Here is a 25,705-nt window from a genome sequence, read left to right on the forward strand (position 1 = left end):
CTGTGAGGTCTTCACACAAATCCCACCTTGTTCAAACTCAGTGCCCTTCCCAAACTTCATCTTGGCAGTACATCCAAGGCTGAAGATGGAAATCGAAGTCAGACCTGCTCCAAACCTGTTTTCTTCTGAAGACAAGTAGGTAGAAGAGAAGAGCACTTTTCACAGCACTGAGCAAAAATACTGGGGCTTGTCAGAGATGCTGCAGTTTGTGGGTCAAGGAGTGTTTGTGCTGCCTTTGGAACATCACTGCAATGAGGTGTAGGGATGAAGTGAACTTTGAGGTTCTCTCAGCCCTAATGGGAACATTTCCCTGCCAAACTACTCCTAAGACTCCAGAATCACAACCCACACTTACTGAATGAAGCAAGGAAACAAAACCTTGCAGCTCTCTATGCCCTGCCTGCTCTTCTACTCCACATTTAAAACAATTTTAAAGGAGCCAAACAAGTCACATATAACTTATACTTTAATACAGAAAAGAAACCATACATCTGAGGTTCATACACAGCACAGGAGCACTTCAGTACATCCAGAGTAAGACAAAAGTTGACCTTGTACTTGAAGTAGGGGACCATGAGAGGAGGAAAAGCAAACACTTTTAAAATTTGATTCAGTGTTCCAATGGAACTCACTCTACTAACAAAATTTAAAATCCAAAATGAATAACTACTTGGGAAAGCCAATAAACTACAGTGGGTAAGTGGTAAAAACTGCATGGAAATCATGGGAGCTGGATAATGTCCACCCCATGCTGAAGGTCCAGCTGATTGCACAGGGAACCACAAGCTCCTACAGGCATTGACGGTCTGTAACTCCCAAGAAGGCCTGGTGCAGTTTAACAAACTGCCTGAGTCCTGCGAGAGGCTGAGCTGACCCTGGCCTCAGGGACACACTGGGCAGGATTTGGTTTGGCTGGATATGGTACTTTAGCTGTCAGATCCCAAAAGGTGCCACTGAGCTGCAATTCTCAGCACCTGATGCCTTGACACAGTCCTGAGGAGGAGCTCTGAACAACAGCCACACTTCAGTCCTTAGAGCAGAACGTGTGGAACCTCCAATTCCAGCTCAGCTGGGCAATACCAACACCCATTTACTTAAGCCTGACACTGCTGGGGAAGTAAATACACACTGGAAAACATAATCACAGAGCTTGGGGGCCATCACTGCCTAGGGACAAGTTCCACCACTGCTGGGCTCACCAGTGCTTCTGGTTGTCCCAAAGAACAGCTCTTCACCAAGGCAAGGAGTGGGGTTGGTCTGGCCCCTGGTGGAGGTTCACGGTCCATGTGTCCTCCTTTCTCTACCACATAAATAGCAATTCATCTGGAGCAACAATGGAGTGTCTGCACATCACCCCAGCTCTGTGCAGGCACCAAAGGACACTTCTCTCTACTGACCCAATGACACATAGGGAGGAGTTTTCAAAAGTAGTCAAGTGGAATTTGGGCATCTGAACACCTGGGACTCTTAGGAGGTCCTGAAATCTTCCCATAGGCACTTCTTTTTAGATGAGATCTATTTGCTGCACTTAGGAAAGAAGCTAAGAACGGAAACACTGAGAGAATGGAACTTGTATCCATGCTAATGGAAACTAAAATGTGCCTTGGCAGAGATTTGTTACTTGCAACTAAAAATTTCTGCTTGATCTTGTTATGTTACTTGCACTGAAAACCACGAACACCAACCAGCAACCAGCAGCAAACTCCACTGCTCAACCTACCATGCTCTTGGCAGTCAGAAGGAGAACAACACAAATTTGCTTGATGTTGCAGCCCTGCCAAAAAAGGATTAAACTTTCTAGGGCCAGGCTAATACCTACACCTCAGTTTTGCCAAGTCTGACCAGGTACTCGGCACCCACACAATCCACGTTTCAACACCTTTGCCAGAGCAGCACTGACCTGCACAGCTCTGTAAGGAGCTCTCTCCCTCTTTCTTCTTGGATGTTTTCAGCAGTTCTTTGCACCAGCACCCTGTTTAAAATCTCTGGTTTGGGTACATCAGAAGGGATGGCTTTATGAGGCAGCCCCGTTGTGGGTGCCCTCAGCTCGGCTGGGGCAGTGCAGAACTCACTGTGTGCTCATCAGGGGTTATGCCAGTTCCTGCACAGAACTCCCACAGGGAATTCCTACATGTAACTCCCACAGGGAACTCAGTGCTGCAGGAGCAGGAGCAGTGAGGCTCCAATCCACCTGAGCTAAACCAGCCTGGAGTGTGCCTGTTCTCAGAGTCACAGCTTTGCTGGCCCTGAACCCAAATTCCCAGAGCATTAGATAGACCAGGATAATACACTCAGAGCAGCAAAGGAGAGTTGTGCCCAGGTATGTGCATCTTTCTCTACTGAGGGCTGGTTTACTATTGGTATTTCTTACCTGCCTGACAGCAAAATGGTCCAGTCAGTTCCAAACTGGGAAGAAAGCAGCTGGCTTTTTAAAGCTGCAGCAGCAGCTCCTTGGAGAGTCTACAGCAATTCTGACTGACTAAAGTTGATGAGACCAAGGATTTTACTCAGGTAGTAAACTGGGACCTCCTCCTCTGGCTTTGTCTTAGCAGGGGGATGGAGAAGACAACTCAAAAGTCTTCAGCATGCACAGTCACCTCTAGAAAGCTTCTTACATCTATTTGGATATTAACAGATTTATTTTATTGGTAAAATATCAGCTACAGTCACTTTTGGGTTTTCCTTCAGCATGATCTACTCATTTTACTGAACTTAACAGAAAACATCCCTAAAAACAATGATTCCATCTCACGGAGCAATACAGACGGGGAATTCCTGTGAGCAGGCATATGCTTCCTATGGAACTGCTTCCTCCTTCCCTAGGGCAGCAGTACACCACGCTGGATCCAAAGCCAGGTGGCAGTGCAAACAGATTCCTCCACGCTCAGGGTTTTGCTGTCACACTGTGCTACATTTCTGCTGGTTGATATAGAATATCATCTGTCCTGCTTTGATGTTCACTCCTCTGTAACTCACAAAAACAAAGCTGTGCCTAATGGTAAAGGAAAGCTTTGTCTTGACAGGCCCAGAATTTCCTCTCTCACGTCAAACAAGACGTTTCTACACACTCGTGCTCTTCCTTCAGAAGTTTAGATAAAATATTCAGCACCCACAATCCAGAAGCCTTTGTAGTAAAAACAACAGGTCATTTCTTTTTGTCTGAGGAGACGTTGCTTTTGATTGCACAATTAAGACTATGGAGTGTGGCTCTTTATTAACATGCTTGAAATATGACAACGTGGTAAGAGCATGAACGAGGATAAAGCACCTTGCAGGAGTCTGTGTCCCATCACCTGGGATCAAACTACGGCGAGAGGTTCCCACATCCAGCAGGATTCTCCACCCTGAGCCACACTAATCCGGTAGATCGTTAACAACCATTTGGGAGAAGGGGGCGTTCAGCCTGTCCAGTTCATCCACTTGTGGGGGGTGATGCATGATCACCTCGTGGTCCTCTGAAACATCATCCCCCACGGTGACCAGGTTTGTCAGGGATTTGCTCCGAACACACTGGAAATCAACGTGGCGGCTCTTGCCCTCCTCCTTCTCCCAGGACATCTGGATGAACGGCCGCTGCACGTAGTTGTAGATCACCTCAGAGCGCCCACCCGGCCTCCTCTTCACCTTCTCCTTGCAGGTGGGATAGCCTGCAAACACAGACAGCCACTCAGTCCCACTGCACCTCCCTGACTCACAAACGGACAACAGAATTCCAGAACATCTGGGCAGGAGTGACTGTGGGGTCAGGGTGGGACACACAGAGCTCAGCAGACAAATGCTCAGATTCCACATTTAGCATTATTGGTTTGCAAAAGACTGTTCTCTTTTCCTCTGCAATGGAGACCTGGAAGACTGGACATCCTTCAAGAAGGAAAACTTAAAGCTCCGGGAGCAGGTCATCCCCATGTGCCAAAAGATGAGCCAGAGAGGATGAGAAGGAAAAACGGGCAGAAAAATCAGGAGGACTATGAGGATGTCATGAGGTTACGCGGATAGAAAATGAGGAGTCAAGGCTGGACATGAGCCCAGGTGGGCAACAAGGCCATGGGCACCTGGGCTGTACCAGCCATGGTCTGTCCTGCAGGCCCAGGGCACTGATTGTCCCTCTGTGCTGGACACTGCTCAGGCACCTCGAGTACTGTGTTCAGTTTTGGGCCCCTCACAACGAGAAAGACATTGAGGGCTGGAGCCTGTCCAGGGAAGGGAATGGAGCTGGGAAGGGTCTGGAGCACCAGGAGCAGGGAAGGGAGCTGGGAAAGGGGCTCAACCTGGAGAAAAGGAGGCTCAGAGGAGACCTTCAGGCTCTGCACAACTCCCGGACAGGAGGGGGTCAGGCTCTGCACCCAGGGAACAAGGGACAGGACAAGAGGAAACAGCCTCAAGCTGTGCTGGAGGGGTTTAGATTGGATATTAGGGAAAATTTCTTCACCAGGGGTTGTCCAGCCCTGGCACAGGCTGTCCAGGGCTGTGGTAGAGTCACCATCCCTGGAAGGATTTAAAAGACGTGTGGATGTGGCACTTGAGGATGTGGTGGGCTTAGCAGTGCTGTGTTAATGGTTGGACTCAATCATCTCAGAGGGTTTTTCCAACCTAAATAATTCCATGATTCTCTGACAAGAGAGTGCAGCACTGTGTGTAGTCAGCCTGCAGGTGCTGCACAGCATCAGCCATTCTGTGAGCAAACACAGCTACTATAAAAATAAGTCTCCCAGGACAGAGCCCAGCATTCTCTAAGTTCCCTAAGGGAATGCTTGGATCAGCAGGTGGAAGTATTTGACTCCTGTTTCCTGTTTACTCATTCCTAAGGAGACAAGTCTTTCTCGTACATGCACTTTTTACTTTCCTTTAACTTTTAAGCCCCCTGGCCAATTTCAGTGAAACACGGTAGAGACAAAGGAAAAACATACTGAGTTTTAACTGGTTTTGTAAAGATAAATGTAAAACACAGAGTAAACAAGGAAATGCCTGTAGTCCAGAAGAAAACAGGCTTTGTTGACTGTGGAGTCACCTGGTTATGCATTTCCCCTGCTGAAGCAGCACTTTACCTTCGATGCCAATGCGAATGTTCTTCAGGCCCCGCTCCTTTAACACAGCTTTTGCCACATCCCGGTTCTCGATGTACTTGAAGAATCTGTACAGTTTGGAACTGTAAAGGACTTGAGAAATAAAAGGGGTGATTAGAATCTATGAAGAGGAACCTTCTCCCTCCTTCTGACATGCCCTGCTGTGCCAAAAGCCAGGTGTGGATTCCAAGAATTACTTCAGGTGTCTGTTTTCCTCACTGGGATTAACAGCACTTCCTGGTGGGAGGGCAGAGATGCACATCACAGTCTCCATAGACTGGGTGGTGATGGGAGTGTAAAGCAAAGAATATTCCTTCACTAAGGAGCCAGGAAAAGGCTGAGGGGGAGGCAGAAACAGGAGGAAAAGTGCAGTGAGTGCTGGGATCAGTTCTAACTAGCCAGGCATCCTGCCTCCAGCAGCACCCAGCTCATACAGAGCACACAAATCAGGGATCCACGTGCCAGCATCTGCTCCTGGAGGAAGGCAGTTTGGAAATGTGTCCCTTCCTTATGGCTGGGTGTGTGTGGAACAGAGTGCAGAGCCCTTACTTTGTGAATACTCCTCTCCCATGGGAGGTGGGTGATCCTCATCCCAGTCCACGGTGTCCTCATCGGTCAGCACGACGATGTGACACTCCCGCTCCCCCTTCCTGGCACTGTCCACCATGATGGGCAGGATCAGCTCCTCCAGGTAGCTGTCAAACTGCTTGTGAGCCCCATCATTGGAGAGCTCGTGTAACAGAGCACCTGAGGAGACACAGAGCACAGGAGCTTTGCTACAGCACGAAAATATCTCAGCTCTGCACTTCCCCGATCCATCCAAGAGCGCAGCCAGAATTCTCCTTCAGACAAAATGCTCAACATATGTTCAGACACATCGACAGCCTCCAGATCCAGAACTGGCAAAGTCAGAAGTGCAGGCTGCATTTCAAATGGGATGCAAATTGCACTGCAGAACCATTCCATTCCCATTAAAAACCCACCAAGCTCCAATCAATACGGTGAAACAGTAACAGACTGAATAATTAATTCATTATGATACTTGAATTTCCAGCAACAACCTCTGCCCTTGAAAATACTTTTTGCTGCCTTCTCTGTGATCACTCACCAGAGAACAGGGCAGGAAATTCCACCCACAGCCTGTGTTATGATACCACACACCCCATTTCAGTAAAGCGCCTTTCACAGACCTGCCTGTGTTAAAAGTACTTCTTTTTGCCAGCATGCCCACCAAAAAGCTGCTCCCAATCAAATCCCTTCATTACCAGGAATTCTACTACTTTCCAGATTTGGTATCCTTGGTTCCTGTTCTGCCCATCAGCCTTTAGCTTAAATTATTCATGATTCTCTGGCACATTTTGGATAGGGGTTATAATCCTGCTTTTAACCTTCATTTTGTTGGCAGTAACAGCAAGTTCTGCTCAGCCTCTGTTAGAAGAAGAGACTAAAATGTTTATAATTTGATTTGGAGCAAAGTGCCTGTGTTCTGAAGGATTTGGTCACTTCACTTTGGATTGAAGCAGACAAAAGAAAGCTGTTTAAATGCAACTTGAGCCCCAGTGAAATCCACATGTTCATGCTTTTAAACTAAAGCACAAGATTAAGAACTGCACTGAATCAGGATCAGAGTGCTGAACGCCCTGCAGATGATCTCCTAAGAGCTGATTTCTCTCCATACTTACTTAAATCTTGACATTTAATTGTGTTGAAATCAAAGTTTATGCAGAGGTAATCACATGTGTCTCGAAGGTCTGGGATGGAAATCCCATCAGGGCAGTTAATGATTCCAGTTTTGTAATAATCCTGTGAATAAAGGACAGTTTTCGAGAGAAAAGTTAAGAACATGTTGAACTATGATAATTCCTAATTACTTCTTTATTTTGTTTACTAATATTGGAGAGATACTGAAACTATTTATAGCTCTTTATACAGTAACAGCCCTGCTTGTCTGAGAATCTTTATCTTCCTGCAGATCCTCTAAGGTCTGATAAATGATGGGCTCCAATTAAAACTTCTCCATGGCACAGGGTTTCATAACATCTCATATGCAGTATGTATTTATATGCAAACACAAGGTCAGGATACAGCTCAGGAATTACAACAGCAGGACATAGAAAAGGTAAAAGGCAACACAAGCAAATCCCTGAAATGTGGACTTATACCAAAGCCTGCTATATTTTTCTTTCAGAAATAACAACGCAAAACCAGAATGTCCCAGGGAGTGCAGCTGCCTAGAGATGGCTCAGCTGTGCACTTGTGACAAACAGATTGTTTCTCTCCTTCGTCCCCAGCTGCAGAGCTGCCCTTACCAGCACGGTGCGGAACACGGCCGAGCTGATCCCTTCCGCGATCTCGTACTCGCCCTTCTCGTTTGGCCGGGTGAAGTTGTATTCTCTGCCCGGCCCAAACATTCTGAAGAGGTAAACAACTACGTAAGTGCACAAGAGCATCAAAATGCATTTATTCCAGAGACAAACAGGTGCACTGGGGTTAAAAAAATTCTTCTCTGTGAGGGTGGTGAGGCCCTGGCAGAGGCTGCCCAGAGCAGCTGTGGCTGCCCCAGCCCTGGAAGTGTCCAAGGCCAGGCTGGATGGGGCTTGGAATAAGTCAGGATAGTGGAAGGTGACCCTGCTCATGGCAGAGAGTGGAATGAACTGAGCTTTAAGGTCCTTTGCAGCTGAGGCCATACCCTGATTCTGTGATGAAGGCCAGCAATGACACAGAGATACAGTAACTTAAACCTCCACTTCAATCTCCTCCTTAGTAAATAAAGACAAGAGCTGGCTCAGGGAGGCCTGGCCTCTGTTGCCATGGCTACTGCACTCTAAGGAACAAGCCAAAGGAACAGATCATTCAGTCCTGGGGCAGAAAATCCCCTGGCAATAAAGCCCTTGCACTGACCAACACCAGATAACTCCACATGGCTTTAGATGTCTTGTTTTACAAAATAACCCATGCAAGGGTCAGTGACCCCACAGAACCCTTTGGTCAGAGAGGGAGGGAAGTGCTGCCAGTACAGCACACGAGGATTTATTGGCGCAGCAACAGGCTCCAACCCCTCAGCAGGAGCTGAGTAACTTCTCTTTCAGGAGAGTATCAGGAGGTGGCAGCAGGAGGTGATGGAGCATTATCATGTTCCCCATTCAGGAAGGTTATCAGCTGGGGACAGACGTACAGCTTACAGACCAGGCAAACACTTGGGGAGAAGGCAAAAGGAGACCACCTTTGGCTAGAAGTGTGCATTTTCTGACGGACACGCACCAAAGGGAGACTTTTCTAGAGAATTACCAACTCTTCATCTGGGCAGGTCTTCTCGGCCTCACTCAGAGCCAAATTCTGACTGAGGTCACCGTGTGTACAGATGAGATCACAAAACAAACATTACGTGTTTATTCCATAAAAAAAAAAAAATTAGATTGTCTTGAGATACCTTGAAGGTAACAGAAGTGACCCACCTTCCCAGCATGGTGTCAGGGTGAGCAGTGAAAATCTGGGGATTCACTGCAAAGCGGGTGCCATCCACCACCAGGGTCACTTTCTCTGGAGCTACTGTCTGGGAACTGCTGCTTGAAGACAATGCACAGCATCCATGGCGTTCCTGGGTATTAAAATATTCCAGCTGTCTCTTGCTTCCATCTGGGATATGGCAGTTGTGAGGCTCTTCAGGAGCAGACAGCATGCTACTGATCTGGGGACTCACTGGGCAAGTGTTGTGTCGGCATTCAGAATCCGAACCTGAGGGACGCAAACAAACGTTGCAAAGGGAGGACAGAATTTACTGAAAAACATCATTTCATAGTAACACTTCCTACTGAAATGAGAAAACTGAGTCATGCAATAATTAAGGATGCCATAACTGTCAGGGTGATGTTACAGGACATAAAACTAGGCTGTTATTGAACTGAACCAGCAGCTGGATGTTTTGGTGAGCCATGGTGCTCAATGTTCCTTGTTAAAGCAAGATGGATTCAAATGAAAAGAGCAGGAGCACAGGCCAGAAATACAGACCCAGCCTGCTGGCAGGACTGGCACAGGAAGCTGAGCAGCAGCACACACCTCACCAGAGTGGTGCAAGGCAGCAGTGCCCAGTGGCAGCCCGTGGCGGGCACACAGGCCTGCCCAGAGGCCTGCAGTGAATCTGATCAGGGCCAGTCTCAGGCTGCCCAGGACGTTCCTATGGGATGGTCTTGCCAAGATGCTGAACTCTGCTGTGAACTTGTGTCCTTTAGAGCAGCCTGGCACAGGCAGGGCACATACTCCCCAGTGCAAACTGCCCTGTGATGCTGGAACATTTTCCAAAACAGAACACCCCCTTAAAGCCCAAAAAACTATCTCCCTTAAAGATTACAAGGTTGAAGGCATTATCCTTACCCTCAGTCCTGGGAACTGCAGGGCTGTGACCTCCAATCACCACAGAACTTTCTTCTGACTCCTGGGCTGCTAGAGTTCTGTTTTCCACAGGACAACTCGAGTCCAGATTTCTCAACCAGTCTGTGCCCCCAGCACAGTTGCCATTCATGCTGGGCCTCCGTGCTGTGAGGAGTTGGTGCCGTTTCCTCAGAGAAGAGCTGCAGAGAGAATTCCAGGTTGTTAGTTTTGGAACAAACTCCCAAGCAATGAAGTTCAAGTCCCTGTATCTGGTACCACAAACAAGGTCCCTCAGGCTCAAAAGACATTTCTTCAGGTATTTAATGTGTTTCAGAGGCTTATGGTGCTACTTATGCCCCTACCCTCACCTGGGAAGAGGGTAAAAAAAGATTTTAAAGTCAGCAGGGGTCTATTAAATCTATTTAATCTTTATTTTTTATAGATCTTAATTTTTTTAAAAGCTCAGTCTAAAGCTACTGAAGTCTTTAGATCACCACGTGTGTTCCTGCAAATACTTTCCTGGCAACTCCTCCAGACCTCTACAGCCCTTTAAAAACGTTGATATTCTTGACTCCCAGTCCTGGCCAAATGAGCTGTATAACACGGTTACAGCCTGAAATATAACATTTTCCCAGCTAACAGCTCAGGCATTGCCTCTTAACCACTCTGAGGTTTGACCAGGAGGTTCCCTGCTCCCAGTCATTGCTTGGTTTTGGTTCTCCCTGCCTGATCTATGCCATGCTGTCACACAGTGCTCCCCCCAGTATTTAACCCACTACAGTCCCACAACAAACACTTGGACAGTGCAGAACAGCCATGGCTGGAGCCCCACACACGATGCTCTAACCATGCCCCTCAGATCTGGAATGCTCTTCCAGCATATGCAGAGACACAGCTTCCTTTAATTCCAAGTACAGTTCCTTCCTCCTTCTGTCTTTAAGACCCACTTCACTCCTTGGTACCTCCTAACAGATCAGATCTCTTTGCTGTCTCTTTCCCTCACTCTCTCTGGCATTTGTTTTGCTCTGGATAAGAACCAGCTCTCCTCTCTCGGCTTCAAGTGTTTTCCTTTCACTCTCTCAAACATAAAACACCAATTTCCTCATTAATGAATTTTTCCAATTTCCCCCCTGCAGAACAATTGTCCTGTGTCTTTCCCTTGGCTGACTGAAGACTGCAGGGCCTGGGGGTGCCATCTCTGATGCCTGGCAGAACACTGCCACGGCAGAGACAAAGCAGATAAAACAGCACTAATAGAACAGCAAAATGCCAAGTCAGAGTTGCTGAGTTTTCTGGCCAGCACCTGCTGAGGGTGAAAGCCTTAATGAGCAGTTCAGTGGTGGGTTTCAAGCCCATCGTTACTGGCAGTCTGAATTAAGCATTTTATTCTTAATGAGAATTTTAAAAAGGAGTAACAATTCATTTCTTTTGTTCTGTAAACCCAATTTTAAGTTGTCAGCATTATTGTATCTGTATATTTTTAGAAAATCTGCTGCTTCCACATCATGTGATGGTCATCCAAAGGAAGATTTCTGGCAACAAATCCATTTCTTTTTTTAAAGGCTCTGGCTGGCAGTACAGTGACACAAGAAGCCACCAAGGGTCACCTCAGTCCCAGAAAGCTGAACAGCACCCAGAGCGCTGCCTCTGCTCCCACCAAAATACCCAGTGTGGGAAAACTCCCTCTCCCCACACCTTCCAGTGCTCCTGGACCCTGGAGAAATCCCCCAGCAGTCCCACCAGAAACCCCTGTGAATGCTGCCTTGTACCTGGGAATAGGCTCACGGAGTATCTTGAGTTAGAGGAGAACATCTGTATGAGAGTTCACCTCCCTGCTGCTCGCAGGACCACCCACAACTGAGCTGTGTGACCAGGCATCCTCCAGGGACAATCATGGAATATCCTGAGCTGGAAGGGACCCACAGGGATCACTGAGTCCGGCTCCTGGCCCTGCACAGACAGCCCAACAGTCCCACCCTGTCCCAGGAGCTCTGGCAGCCTGGGGGCTGTGCCCATTCCCTGGGGAGCCTGTTCAGTGCCCAACACCCTCTGGGGGAAGAATCTTTCCTAATATCTTCAGTGGGATGGATGTGGTCACACATGAACAAATCTTCTACCTGAACAAAAGTAACACAAACTCTGTGTGCACAACCTGAACAATCCTCTGCCCTCTTCTCTCATGCGTCAGAGCAGCAAAGGGGTGGTAGAAAGTCCAGCAGTGCCAGGCAGTGGGACACAGGGGTGTGGAGGGAAATCTAAATAAGAAAACCCACATACTCTGAAACACCCTAGAGGGAAAAAAAGCCCAACCCTCCCCACACCCCCCAAGCCTGTAAATCAATTCCAAAACTGACAATGTCCAGTGAAACAAAAAGTCAACTATTCCCGTTTCACAGGACTGTAATTATTGTGAGGAAATGGAATTTTTCAAGACTGCAAATGTTAAAGTATTTATACAACTAATACTGTGATTTCAAACATATTTACTGAATTATCACATTGTATATTTTGACCTTGAGATTAGCTCAGTTGGCTGGAGCATGATGCTGATAACACCAAGGTTGGACATTCAATCCCTGCACGGGCCATTCACTGAAGATTTGGACTTCATGATCCTTGTGGGTCCCTTTCAACTCAGAGCATTCTGCAATCTGTAATCTGAACCAAAATGCTTTAAAATTTGGTAACTGCACTGAAAGCCAAAACCTGTTTTTTTAAAAAAGCAGTTTGATTTACTCAGGGAAAAGGATTTTGAGATGGTGAAAAGAATACCCTTGTTGAGCAGATACATAATCATAACCCTAACCCTAAGGGAAAGCCCTTAAGGGGAGTCATCCTTGACATTTCCTGGCTGTCAGGAGGAGACCAGAATGCTTGGGTTGGAGGGACCTTAAAGCATCTCAAGGGACACCCCTCCATTAGCCCAGGATGCTCAGAGGAACAGACAGCACACTGGGTTGTGGCTCAGGAATTCTTTTCCCCTTGCATTAACCTTTCTATATTGAAACAATATTCCTGACTAAGCTGGTGCTACCACACTCACCAGGGAACAGAATTTGCTCTGTGAGCTGACAAGAACTCCATTAAGAAAACAAGATAAGCATAAAATTTACTTCTTGGGCCTCTTTCTTCCAGGAGTGCTCAATTGCTGCAGCTCTGCCAACAACCTCCCCTTGTGGTGCCTGAACAATCTCTTGATTATTTAATGCATTACTCAGCAGAGAGGAGAAATTAGGCAGGAAATCAGATGAATAAGCAGAGTATATGAAGGCAAAGAGCAGCTTTATTCAGGGACACTTAGACTCCATAACTTCCCCAGAGCTCTGCCTTACAAGCCCCATTTAAGTGATGTCAAAGAGCAGGAGACACCAACAGACTGAATTTCACAACCACCAAACTGGGTTGGGTCAATGTTGAAATCTTTGTTCATCACCTCAAGCCCTGAATTAAATGCAGAGACCTTGCACACCCTTCAGCATAGTCCTTAACTACAGCAGCTCAGAAATTATTTACAGAACTATCACCAGCTACACAGGAACTACAACACACCAATTTTCCCTTGTCATTCCCCCCTTCTGCTGCTTAAACAGCTAAGCAGGATTGTCAGGGGAAAATGTCCTGTTTGACACCTTTCTCCTCCTTTTCTGTTACACAATGCTGAGCACCAAGAAAACCTGCTAAAAACAGCTGCTCCTTGCAATGTGGTGGCACTCCTGAGCATAAGATCTGACTTTCCTCTTTCCTGGAAGTGGAACATCTAGTCCTGCTGATCATCAGACCCAGCTCAGGCTGATGGCATTTCCCTGTCTCCCGGTCCCTCCTGGGATGCCAAAATCCTGCATGTAGTGTGTCAGCAGAATTGAGGGAAATGAGAAAAGATCTTTTGGCGCATCTGGCTGGTACAATAAATCCCCAAACTGGTCGTTTAATGTGACAAATATATTGCAAACACACCCAGAACCCAGTGGGGAAACAAGTACATAAAGACTTCAAGGCCAAACTCCTGCCTGACCAGCTTACAAATGTCCTGGTTTCCTTTCATGCCCAGGATCAAGGAGAACTACCCGTGGTGAGAATGAATGCCTATAAATAATAATTAGCACCATTCAGCTTCAAAGCTTTTTACAAATATTAACTGCTCTTTGCTCCTAAGAGCCCTGGGAAGCACTGCAGGGAAGCGTTTTATGAGAGAAAACAGGGACACAGAGGCAGAGACCTAATCCCCAGGATCAGAGCAGCCCACTGCCTACTCAGGTGTTACTCTGACTTGAAGCACGTTCACTACTCAGCTCCCTGCACCAGCAGCTGCCCTGTGCTAGCAGGACAAACACTCCCAGGTTACCACCCTCCTTACAGGGCTCCTTCCATGCACGTTTCCACCCTCTGGGAAGTGTAAATTGGCTGGTAGCACAGAATGGCTCAGTAGTGAACAGGCACCCTGCTCTGTGACCTGTTTGTGTGCTCAGATCCTGAAGGATCAGGTAAGGACCAGTCCAACAGAGGAGCTGAAGCCTCACAGCTGGATTGTGGGAGCTGGACACTCAGGAGCAGCAAAAGCCCCATGTCACATTCAGCACTAAAGGTCAGAGAAAGAGCTCCTCCAGCCAGAGAAAGGCTGGGATTTTAATTTTTTTTAAAGAGAATCACTATCAGAATAAAAAAAAAAATCAAAATTCCCATCTGGCTCTGGCTGCTGGTTTTGCCATACTTGGAGCACGTGAGCCCCTCCTTCCTCTGGAACACAATGTCAAGAATGAGCTGTGCAACTGCACAAACATCTCTGCTCTCCAGACCCTGTGCTGGTGGTCCCACTGAAACCATCTCCATTTGAACTTGTCTAGAGCCCTGTCTTTTGTTGAGGGAAAAAACATGGAAGTCATATTTAAATTGTTCATAATCACAAAATGGAAACCCTTTAATTTTGCAATGCACCATTGGTACAAACAATTCATCCTGCAAATGCTTTGCAGAGATAAAGAGGCTGATCCCTGTTCTTTGCAATCCTTAAGGAAGTGTTCTGGAATGTAAAGAGGCTGAGACATCTTCAGCATGTTATCCTTCCCCACCCTAAGGAATCTAAAGCACATCCAAAGCCACTTCCCAATGCACACAGTCTCACCCCATTACTGGAGGAGCTGAATGGCTTCACTTGCACAGAGCACCAAGAACAAGGTGATGTGTGCCCTGAAAGGAAACTCAGATTCTGCAACGTGGCCAGCAGAGAAAACCCATTTAGATACAGCACGTTTACCAAGCAAGAGAAAACAAAAGCATCAGTACAAATGTGCTGGTTTCTGCTTTTTATTTATTGTATTACATAAACACAATATTTTATCATTTTTATAAAGATATACTCCTTATCAGTGAAATTTTTTTCAAGAGCCGTTATAGAGTATTTTAGGTATGAAGAATTCACAGAAACTTCAAAGAAAAGCCTAGCTGCCAAAATCCACTGAGGGGTAAAGCCCTTGCTATAAGACCTGACAGCTTATAAGAGGGTCTCGCTGTTACCTGGCAGGGCAAGAGAGAGGGTGTAAGAGAGTAAAAATAGTAGAAATGAGTGGGTTTACTTCACCATTTGGTTTGCAAACGGTGAGGAAGGACCAGCAGTGAGTGAATCAGCTGGTGAACAATCCTCCTGTCTTCCTAAACCACAGCCTAACCATCACGACTGAAATAAAACTCCAAACAACTCATTTTTAAGGTGACAACACTCCTTTAAGTCTACAAAAACATTCCCATGTACAATTATTCTCAGAAATATGAGCAAGCAGGAAACACGCGGGCGCAGGGTGTGCCTGACCTAATTCCGCAGTCCTACACTGAGAACAAGATGGATTTCTAATGGAACTGCACGTCTTTCCACAGTGGCTAAAGCCTGGCTTTAATTTGTGTCCTGGTTTAACCCCACATGGCAACTGAGCCCCAAACAGCCACATGCTCACTGCTCCCTGGTGGGATGGGGAGAGAACTGGAAGAGAAACTCGTGGGTTGAGATCCAGATGTTTGAACAGGTAAAGGAAAAGAGAAGGTTGTGTGGGGACCTCACAGCACCTTCCAGGATCTGAAGGAGCTCCAAGGAAGCCAGAGAGGGACTGCTCATAATGAACTGGAGTTACGAGACAAAGGGGAATGGCTCCCACTGCCAGAGGGCAGGGTTAGATGGGATATTGGGAAGGAATTGTTCTCTGGGAGGGTGGGGAGGCCCTGGCACAGGGTGCCCAGAGAAGCTGTGGCTGCCCCAGAATCCCTGGAAGTGTCCAAGGCCAGGTTGGATGGAGCTTGGAGCAACCTGGGATAGTGGAAGGTGTCCCAGTCCGTGGCAGGGGATGGAACATGATGAATTTTAAGGTTCCCTCTAACCTAAGCCAGTCTGGCATTCTACAGCTCTATAAAAGCTGTGCATGCAAGTAAAGCAAAAAATGAATTCATTCCCTACTTTCCATTGGCAGGAAGGTGTTCAGTCATGCCCAGGAAAGCAGGGCTCCATCACCTGGGAAGAAAAACACCATCACTCCTAACATCCCCCCGTTCCTTCTACCCCCAGCTCTATATGCAGAGCATGATGCCATAAGGAGTGGAATATCCATCCCTGGGTCAGCTGGCCTGGCTGTGCTCCCTCAGCTCCTGTGCACCCCCAGCCCACTGGTGGGCGGGGAGCAAAAAAGGCCTTGGCTCTGTGAGAGCCCTGCTCAGTGGTAACCAAAACACCCGTGTTAACAACTTCTTTTTTCCAGCAAAAATCCAAATCACAGCCCCCTATAAACTACTAGGAACAAAACTAACTTTATCTCAGCCAAAACCAGCATAAATTCTTAAAAAGTCTCCTTAGAATATGCCAAAAGTTTCTCTAAACATAAAGCAGAGAAACAAATTAGCAATGATTGACTTTCTACTTTGAGGAGAAAAAGGGCAATCTCATGGGTTTAAGGTAAATAAGGAGAAGTGTTTCCTGTAGTTAAGCATTAGGGGAATCACTGTACGGTATAAACCACAGCAGGGAATGCAGCACGGAGATAATGGATCTCCCCTGGGCTGGGTAACATTTGTTAAGTAAAAAAGCAGCCATCAAACTTGATATAAACAATTATAAAATTGGCAAGTAGGTAGCAATCCAACTTCTAATTTACAGAGTAACTATTTGCTTCTGATCATCAGATGAACACTTTCCCAGGGAGAGAGAAAAACAGAAAAAACAATTCTGCCTGTCAGCTCAGTTCACCTGCAATAAAAACTTCCCAGTCACTGGGAGGCATTCCAGAGGGCTGTGCAGACTGATTGGAACTCATCTGGTAGAAAGAAAGGGAAAAAGTGAAATGTTCTCCTCTATTAAAAACTTAGATCAAACATGATGGCTCATTCTGTGACTGTGAAGGACCTTAAAGCCCCCCAGTGCCAATCCCTGCCACAGGGGACACCTTCCACTGTCCCAGGCTGCTTCAAGCCCCATCCAATCTGGCCTTGGACACTCCCAGGGATCCAGGGGCAGCCACAGCTTCTCTGGGCAGCCTGTGCCAGGGCCTCCCCACCCTCACAGGGAAGAATTCCTTCCCAATATCCCATCTAACCCTGCCCTCTGGCAGTGGGAAGCCATTCCCTTGTCCTGTCACTCCAGGTTCTTGTCCCAAGCCCCTCTGCAGCTCTCCTAGAGTCCCTTTAGGCACTGGAAGGGGGTCTAAGTTCCCCTGGAGCCTTCTCCTGTCCAGGTTGGACACCCCCAACTCTCCCAACCAGAGAGGCATTTCCAGGCTGAGCCCCAAGCACTGCCCTGTGCACCTGAACCAACAGAGATGCTCAGGGCAAGGTGAGACTTGGCAGGTGTGGGGCTGGCACTCCCTGGCACCTGTACACACACCTGGAGCACTGGAGAACAACATGAAAGTGCATTCACCTGGACTGCACCAAAGAGAAAAACATCTAACTGCAGCCTTCACCTGCTTTTCACAAACCTCCCAGCGATCCTCATTTCATTTTCCCAACACAAACACAGGCAGACAATAAAAGCTGATTTATAGGTTGAACCAGCATGGGCACATGACAAAAAGCTTTTCCCTTGTTATGAAATAACTCTATCAATATACAGAGGATTCATTTTCCATCTGGCTTCAAATGATAGATGGAAAATAATGTCCAGCAGGCCTGATGCAATGCAGGACAGCCCGAAAATGTTGGCAAGAGACAGCAAGGAGGCTGATGAAATGCTTGATTGTTTCTCCCATTCTGTGCATAGTGCTGCACTGTTAGCAAAGTTTACTGACTTACTCATTTACTTGAGGCTCAAAAAGAATCCACTGTTTCTACAAATGCAATTCAAAACTACAGCTGGCAATATGGGTTGAAGGGTTTAACACTGCACTTGCACACCTTGATTTAAGACCTGGGGGTCATCAGGTCCTTGTGTCACCACCAGAGCTCAGTTTATGCACTGAACTGACCCCTCACCAGTGCCCCACACTGACAGCAGCTTTCCTTTTGCCCATTTACAATCACCAAGACTGATACCTGCAGAAAAATAACGGAGATTTATTAACTGGATGTAACCTATTACAGACTTTCCCAAAATAGGAAGGTCACACTGTGACAGCCTCATCAACAGAACAGATGAAATGCATCCAGCATTTGCCACGGGACCAAAATTCCTTACCACGGCAACAAGTTACTGCTTTTTTTATTTCCTTCCCTCTGAGGCCCAGGGTATTCATGTTAGAGAGCAAACCCAAGTGAGCTGCAGAGGGTATTTCCTCACAATACTGGAATAAAGACAGTCATCTGAAAAATTATATTTGATCCTCATAAAGAGTTTCTTACCACTATGGCAGTGGCAGCTTTGCCAGTGCTATCTGATGAAATTCAGCACTTTTAATAAAGCTGGCCATGCCCATATAGAATACACATCTCCTTCCTTGGCAGAAGGTTGGAGTGTGCAGATCTGATTAGAGAAAAGGGAAAAAAAACTGTGGCAAAAGATGAGCTGTTTCAAGGTATTCTTGTCTAGAGACAGGAAAAACAGATGTTCCCTGCCAAAATAAACAATACTGAGCTAAATAAAGTTTTAAGGCAGTTGACACCTGTGAGTTAGACTTTCTCTTCACCTATGTTAAATTAAGCTACAAATATTTAGGTGAAAGCCTGCAACAGGAATAAGTGCTGCAGACAACAGTTTGGCTGTGTTCTCTGTTCTACCATTTGCTGCAAAAGTATTTATAAAGCCTTCAGGAAATCCCACACACTTCAGCAAAGCACAAAAGCAAGAGCTGCCTTATCCCTTTGGAATTAAAAAAAGCTTTTATTTCTCAACTTTTTTCTTAGGCAGTTAAATCAAACGGTTGGTTCCAAATTCCCACGATTTCAATTGCTGCATTTGTATCACGAGAAGCCCAGTTTTTCAATTATAAACTGCAGCAAACAACATAAGGACAGGAGTATTTCTGAGGGAGTTCTACCAGAGAATCTGATCCACCTGCAAGCACCAGAAGCTCTGAGCAGAAGTGATGACCCACATTTCCTGGTGTAACTCTGGAGCAAACCCTGTGCCAAGCACCCCTCACTTACTGCCGGCTCATCCGTGCTCGGTGCTCCCTGCACCACGGTCCTGGAATCCTGCTGGAGCAGAGGGAAGCACCAGGGCACAGCAAAGCTCCGCAGTTTAAATTCTTTGAGCAGCACTGGTCACTCCCCCAAAACCCGGGCGGCTGATTCATGTAAATATTTCAGGTTAAAAGTCCCTCCAGCTGATTCATGGAAAGTTTGAATATAACCTGTGAGGTAACAGCTTTAAGTCTCCAGTAAAAGGCTCCCGAATCTCTCTCTCTCTCCAGATTCCTCATTCAGACAGTTCTTGCAAGAATTGTGTGGTAGAAAAGGCTCAATTTTATTAAATCCTTGATGCCATTTGGTGAAACACCCTCCTGGCCACACATCCCTCAGACAGGCAGAGAGGAATCAGCCACCAGGATTTTTGGTTATGTCCACAAGTATGTGCACATGGATTCCCAAGCCCAGGAGCCCTGGGACTTGGGCCCAAACAAATTTACACTAACTGAGGATAAAATGAATCATTTTGACACATCAGTGCATTGCTGAAGAGCCAAAATAAGAACCACCACTTTCCCTCAGTGCTCCGGTGCCATGGCCAAGGCAATACATGTTTATGTCACCTGGAAATGTTACCCTCTGTCAGCTCAAATAGTAAATCAATCGATTCTATTTCTTACTGCTATCCCCTAAGGTACAGCTGGATTGCTCAGAGACTGCTCCAAACACAATGTCACAAAACAACAGAGTTAAATATATCACATATCAATAATATGTGATTTTTAATGCAAAGAGAGTCTAAACAGGCAGAAAACTGTTTTCCTCCTGACTCATGCCAGTGATAAAGCCCATGTGCCCCGACAAGTCTGAGTGAAAGATGCATTTAGGAAGCTCTTAATCAAAAACAAAACCAGCAATACAACATAGAAAAAAATCCAAGTCACTAAATTACTAACTTTTGTACGTAAAAACTTGTTTTTACTTTTGGTTTGGGGGCAAGATTTTATTTCTTTAATGCCCAATTCTCTCATCTGTCTAGATACAGGTGCAATAAATCCCCTGTGGCCTGGAAAAGAGGCTGGGGGAATGTAAACAGCAAGAACCTCTAATCACCAAGAGGGGCTGTCCCACACCAGGTGAGGCTGGTGGTAACCATCAGGAGAAAGAATAGATTTATATATTTTTATATATAATTTGTACATGTATTATTTATAAATTAGCTTTTATAAATCTAATTTTTGTTTTTAAAGCTTATTTTTGTTTCTAGTACAGCAACTGTCCACTGTGGATCTCTCGAGATGAGCAGTGGTGTATTATGAGTGTGTTTTGAATTACATAAGTTTAAATTAAGTAAAAATTAAAAACTCAGCAGAGACAATATCCTAACCCAAAATTCCTCTCCTCATTTACAGAGCTTTTGGTTGGCTACAAAAAAATTATCTGACATTTCACCCACAGCGAAGAGCACCTACTTGCTCTGACTCTTATTTTAGAAAGGCTGCGAGCAGCTCAAAACTCCACCTTCCCTCTCTGGAAGGGATCCCAACAAGTAACTGCTCACTCATTCCCAGCTCATCTGCTACAACTCTGCCCTACAACTGCCATTCATTTCTAACCAATTACACGGCGGCAGCTCGGCAAACTAACAATAGGTGGCACATTTTTGAAAGTTGGATGCAGTTACAGGAGCTTTCAAAATAATAACAATGAAAAAACTCCAAGCAACCCCAAGAAACAAACGCACGGAGGCTGCAATGGCGTGCAATTAAATGTGCAAGGAAATATTGCCACGTTGAGAAAGAGGTCGAGGCTTCAGGTCCAGCAGCAGTTTGTGGAAGGGCAGAACCAGGCTTGGCAAAGTCAGGTGTCCCCAGCCAGCACTGGGGACCTTTCCCCAGCTCTGGGAGGGTTCAGGTGTCCCCAGCCAGCACTGGGGACCTTTCCCCAGCTCTGGGAGGGTTCAGGTGTCCCCAGCCAGCAGTGGGGACCTTTCCCCAGCTCTGGGAGGGCTCAGGTGTCCCCAGCCAGCACTGGGGACCTTTCCCCAGCTCTGGGAGGGCTCAGGTGTCCCCAGCCAGCAGTGGGGACCTTTCCCCAGCTCTGGGAGGTTTCAGATGCCCCCAGCCAGCAGTGGGAACCTTTCCCCAGCTCTGGGAGGGTTCAGGTGTCCCCAGCCAGCAGTGGGGACCTTTCCCCAGGTCTGGAAGGGCTCAGGTGTCCCCAGCCAGCAGCGGGGACCTTTCCCCAGGTCTGGGAGGGTTCAGATGCCCCCAGCCAGCAGTGGGGACCTTTCCCCAGGTCTGGGAGGTTTCAGGCTGGCACAGGGGCCCTGCCAGGGGCACTATCTGCCATCCCCATGGGGCCCTGCCCTATCTCACCACACCAGGTGCTGGAAGCCTGTTCGGATAAAGCCACAGCTGAATTTTCCTACGGAAGGGCAGAGATGCTCCTTTGAGCTGAGGCACAAACAGAACATTATCAGTGTTGTCCTTAGAAAGAACAGAGCCCTCCGAATGGGACACATGGTTTAATTCTCATTAAGATACAGACAATAAGAAAAAGCAAAACAAACATAAGGCTCCTTTCACGGTGCAGCTGCATTAGTAACTGCAAGTAATACTGAGTAATCCGAAACCAAAATAAACACGGCAGTTTTATTTAGCACAATTACAGTTCTTTGGAAAACACCTCCTGATTTATTTTGAGGAAGGCAAGAGCAAGGGGCTACAATTTCATCTAGGTGAGGCCAACCATTAGCACTCTGGTAATTCATGTCAGCAGAGAACCTGATACTTTATTTTCATGAACTGAAAAACAGTTCATGATTTCAAACCAGCCAAGGTTTACAAGGGGACATTGGCAAGACACCTCTTGCTTTGTTTACATGCCTGGATAAATATTTTACATGTCAAGCATAGTTATAACACTTTCTAAGAATATTCCATTACATTCTTTCTTCTATGACTAACAATTCTTCCACAAAAAATATTTGGCTAGGGCTGTGTTACTAGCAAAATTAGCCAGGAACTGGAGCCATATTTTGACTGAGTAAAAAAAAGGAAAATACCACCAAAAAAATACAAAATTGAAAAAGCAGAGAAGATGCCTATTTCAACACACATAATGAGGTGCTTGTGCTGAGGGAAGGTGCCCATTTGGGTACTGGATAAGGTCACTCTTGAAAGGAGAAAGTTCTAGAATTGAAGTGTATTCCAGGACAGGCCTCCCTGGTTTGTTTTTACCTTGACAAGCGAGAACCCAGCAATATTCTAGCCAAAACTGTAGCTGGTTTTGTGTTTATCTCAAAGATAACACACAAAAGAAATGCCGGGACTTTTTAAAAGTTACTTATTTCAAGGAAATGGTCTTCAAAGCCTGTCCTTGTGAGGAATATTCACCCTTCTGCTAAATAATCCAAGAGATTCTCAAATTAATTAGCATCCTCCAGCAGTAGAGCTTATGTGTGATTTTAATAAATCCTTAACAAGGAGATAGGTTTTCCTGCAGAGCCTGCTAATTAAAGAATCTATAAACATGCCAAAAGAAGTCTCCCCTAACCCGAGGGTTTCAACCCAGTCCTGGCTAGAGGTGACCACACCGTGACATTTTAGAGCTCTTAAGATGGTTTGCATGAAATGAGGTGGCTTTTGTCAGTCTGGCTGAAGACACAAGACATCAATCACCTCTTACTGCCAAACCTGGAGCACCTCTCCCATAAGCACAAGTCGCAGCAGGGGAACTTTAATGTTTCCTCCAGCCCGGTGTGCCAGACACGGCCTGGGCAGCACGAGGGGCTGGAATGCTCCTTGTCAGGGCTCCAGCTGCTCCAGAAGTACAGGCTTTAAGGCTCATGGCTCTGAGTCTGGTTCACAGGAGGTTTTGTTTTGAGTTGTTATTTTTACTTCAGCTGTGACAGCTTTCTAATTAAAGCTAGCACTATGTGTCTGCAGCACACGGTGAGAGGCTGGAGAACACTCTGTTTTCTGCACTAAGAATTGTTTCATCTCTCAGAAATTCAATCATTCCACTCTCCAAGTGGTGAAGTGGCATTTCCCATAGCTATTCATACCACCTTTAAAATGCTCTTGGAATGACTTAACAGCACAAAGCCAAGGCACATAAAGGTGCCACAGCTATGGCATAGTAACCATTTTTCTGAAAACAACTGATTTTCAAAACCAACTTTAAAAAGGAGAGACCCATGATCTTGGCAAAGAACATTTTGTAATAAGGACATTTGATAAACAGGACACCATTTAAATATAGCCCAGCACTAATGCACAAAGCTCTCTACAGCTTTACAGTTATCAATAAACAAACCCAGCTTCCCCCTTGCTCGGCCAGCACAAGGTAACAGAAATCATTAGACTGGTTTCACTTCAGTATCTTGTGCACAGCATCCCCAGCTGACCTCCTGTAACCCAGCTGTTTATCACTCCTCGGGCCTGACAGCAAACCTGCATCCTTGCATCAAATCCTCTCATCCTGGTCTTTCTGAGACACCTGGTTCAGCCCTGCCAGGGGATTTCCACCCCAGAGCACCAGAGCAGGGACAGAGCTGTCCCAGCGCCCTTCCCACCCCCCCAGCACATCCCACCAGCCTGGGCTGGGCAGGGGTACACACATCCAGCCCCATTACTGGATGTGACACAGGACAGGATGCTGGCAATGAGAAAGCTCCTCTCCCACGTGCCCAAGAAATGCTCATGATCAATATTGTTCTCCATTAGTGCAGTGTCCAAATCGATGGCTTCGACTGCACTCAAAGAGAGCTCTGAAATCGCTGGGCAGCACAGCTGGGTCCACACATCAGCAGCATTTAGAGTAAAAGCTAAAACCTGCCTGTCCCAAGTGACTCAAACATTGGCTAACTTACACATGCTTAGGATGGATCTCAGCAAAGCCTGGATTTGGAGCAAAACCTTATGGTCTTTAGGTGCTTTACATTAAAGCTGAACCACTTCTCAAATATACCTGAATCATCTGATTTGCACATGACTGAATAATCTTATGATTTTTCATATTTTTAACTTGGTCAGTCTGAAAGGAAAAAGAAAAATTAGATCCTATAGAAGAAGGCCGGGTTGTGCTCATATATATGAGAGAAACTCCATGGATTTAAGAAATCAAATTTTAACAGCAAATCAAAACTTGAGATTTTAATGATCTGTTTCTTTTCTATTCCTTAGTTGGATTCCTTTCCCAACACAGGCAGTAAAGTCTTTTTTTTCCAAAACCCCTATCAGTTTAAAGGCCTTTGCCATGTACACCTCCCTCTCCTGAGGCTGTATCAGCCCCTGCCATCTGACCAAGGGCTTCCCAGCAAGCATTAGACTACAGGGAAGTCTGTGAGTGCCTGCTGGAGCATTTCTGTCAATGGATTAGGGAACTCATTCATAACCACCAACTGCCACAGCAGATAACATTCCAGGCAGACGGAAGCTTTTCTGTGGGTAGAGATTATGTAACACCATGATTTTTAATCCACTTGCCCAGAGGAAGAAGAAATGAGCTCACTTTCACAGGGGTTAAAGCTAAAGCTACCTTATTCTGTTTTTCTCTGTTGTTTGTTCCAGTCATGTTGAACTACCAGATGATACTGAGCACGTGAACTGAGGGACTTGGAAAATCCACCCTGCTCATGTCCAGTCCATCCAGAAACTCTGCCGCTATCAGTTTCTCTCTTCCTGCCTTTTCCCCACTCATATCTTTTGTGCACCTCTCACCCCAATTTATCCGAGTTACCAGAATGACCTGAAAATTGCAGTCATTCAGTTATAAATCAGGCACCACTTAGAGAAAAATAACCTGAACTGTTATTAAAGTGAGCATATTGCTCAAACTGGGGCAGATGCTTAATCCTGACGGTTTACAGGACATCCAGTGGCATCACGTGGACGCACAGATTCATTTCAGGAAACGTGACCAGCTGCTGTCCCAGCACAGCGAGCCACAGGCTTGGGCTCCAGGGCACTCAGCTATGCTTTCCAACCCAGGAATGACACTTATTGAAAACCCCTCTTTTATTCAACGTGACCTTGTTGTTTACATCTTCCTCATCTGTTTTGCAAAGCTGTGTAGCCAAAACTTTGCATACAAACCACGTGGCAGCAGCAATCATTAACTGTTACACACTGCTTCTCACTGCTGTACAAGGGTCAGTTCTGTTTTTATGGCTGCCAAACTCTGCTTCCTGCTGAAAACTTCCTGATTCAATGGACTAAACTCTGACACCCAGCACGGGTCAGGGACGTAGCAGGCACTGTTTTATGGGAGCTGGTTGGGAAATGCTTTCATTTCTCAGTTCTTGGAACACACGCTGTTGTCACTGAAAGCAGGGCTGACTAATACACTCTAATCTAGACTATTTGTCCACAAATTGCAGAGGCAGACCCGGCACAGAGCTGTACTCTCATTTCTTTGTCTTCAGTCCATTTCCATCATCTCTTTTTTATTGCTTGTTATGGCTATTCCTGTATTGAATCTCGGGCAGCTTTTTGTTCTCGCAGTAAAAAGTTGAGTAATTCTCAGTCACTCTGACAGTGGGATACATATGACTGTAACATTTTATAGTTCACAAGGGTATTTCTCTATTTGTGTGTTCAGTAGCAAAACCAAAGCAATGGCTGAACATTTCTGCTGCCAGGAGCAATCCATGGATTAACGCCATTTTTAATAGCTGTGTATAACACATTTGAGGTTGTTCTGAGGGCAACAAGAAAATAACAATCACAAATCGC

At 46.1% G+C, this 25,705-nt stretch overlaps 1 protein-coding gene across 4 annotated transcripts in view; it reads right to left on the minus strand.

Annotated features, from left to right (window-relative positions):
- Positions 1–448: 448 nt before the first annotated feature.
- The window catches only part of KCTD20 (potassium channel tetramerization domain containing 20), a 29,940-nt gene continuing 4,683 nt past the window's right edge, over positions 449–25,705 (minus strand). Inside the window, exons 1-8 of one of the 4 annotated variants that reach the window (XM_066204128.1) lie at positions 18,984–19,026; positions 9,435–9,631; positions 8,519–8,798; positions 7,373–7,475; positions 6,746–6,866; positions 5,613–5,810; positions 5,046–5,156; positions 449–3,647 (exon numbers count right to left, since the gene is read on the minus strand). In XM_066204128.1, coding sequence (XP_066060225.1) covers positions 3,355–3,647; positions 5,046–5,156; positions 5,613–5,810; positions 6,746–6,866; positions 7,373–7,475; positions 8,519–8,798; positions 9,435–9,631; positions 18,984–18,994 — 1,314 coding nt within the window. In that variant the 5' untranslated portion in view covers positions 18,995–19,026 and the 3' untranslated portion in view covers positions 449–3,354. Of the gene's footprint in view, positions 3,648–5,045; positions 5,157–5,612; positions 5,811–6,745; positions 6,867–7,372; positions 7,476–8,518; positions 8,799–9,434; positions 9,632–11,944; positions 12,038–18,983; positions 19,027–25,705 lie in introns of those variants that run through there. The other 3 variants (XM_066204127.1, XM_066204129.1, XM_066204130.1) reach the window with 3 other exon arrangements.

Source organism: Chamaea fasciata, unplaced genomic scaffold (genome assembly GCF_029207755.1).
Source record: "Chamaea fasciata isolate MVZ Bird 193981 ecotype frontalis unplaced genomic scaffold, bChaFas1.0.hap1 SCAF_25, whole genome shotgun sequence".
NCBI lineage: Eukaryota > Metazoa > Chordata > Aves > Passeriformes > Sylviidae > Chamaea > Chamaea fasciata.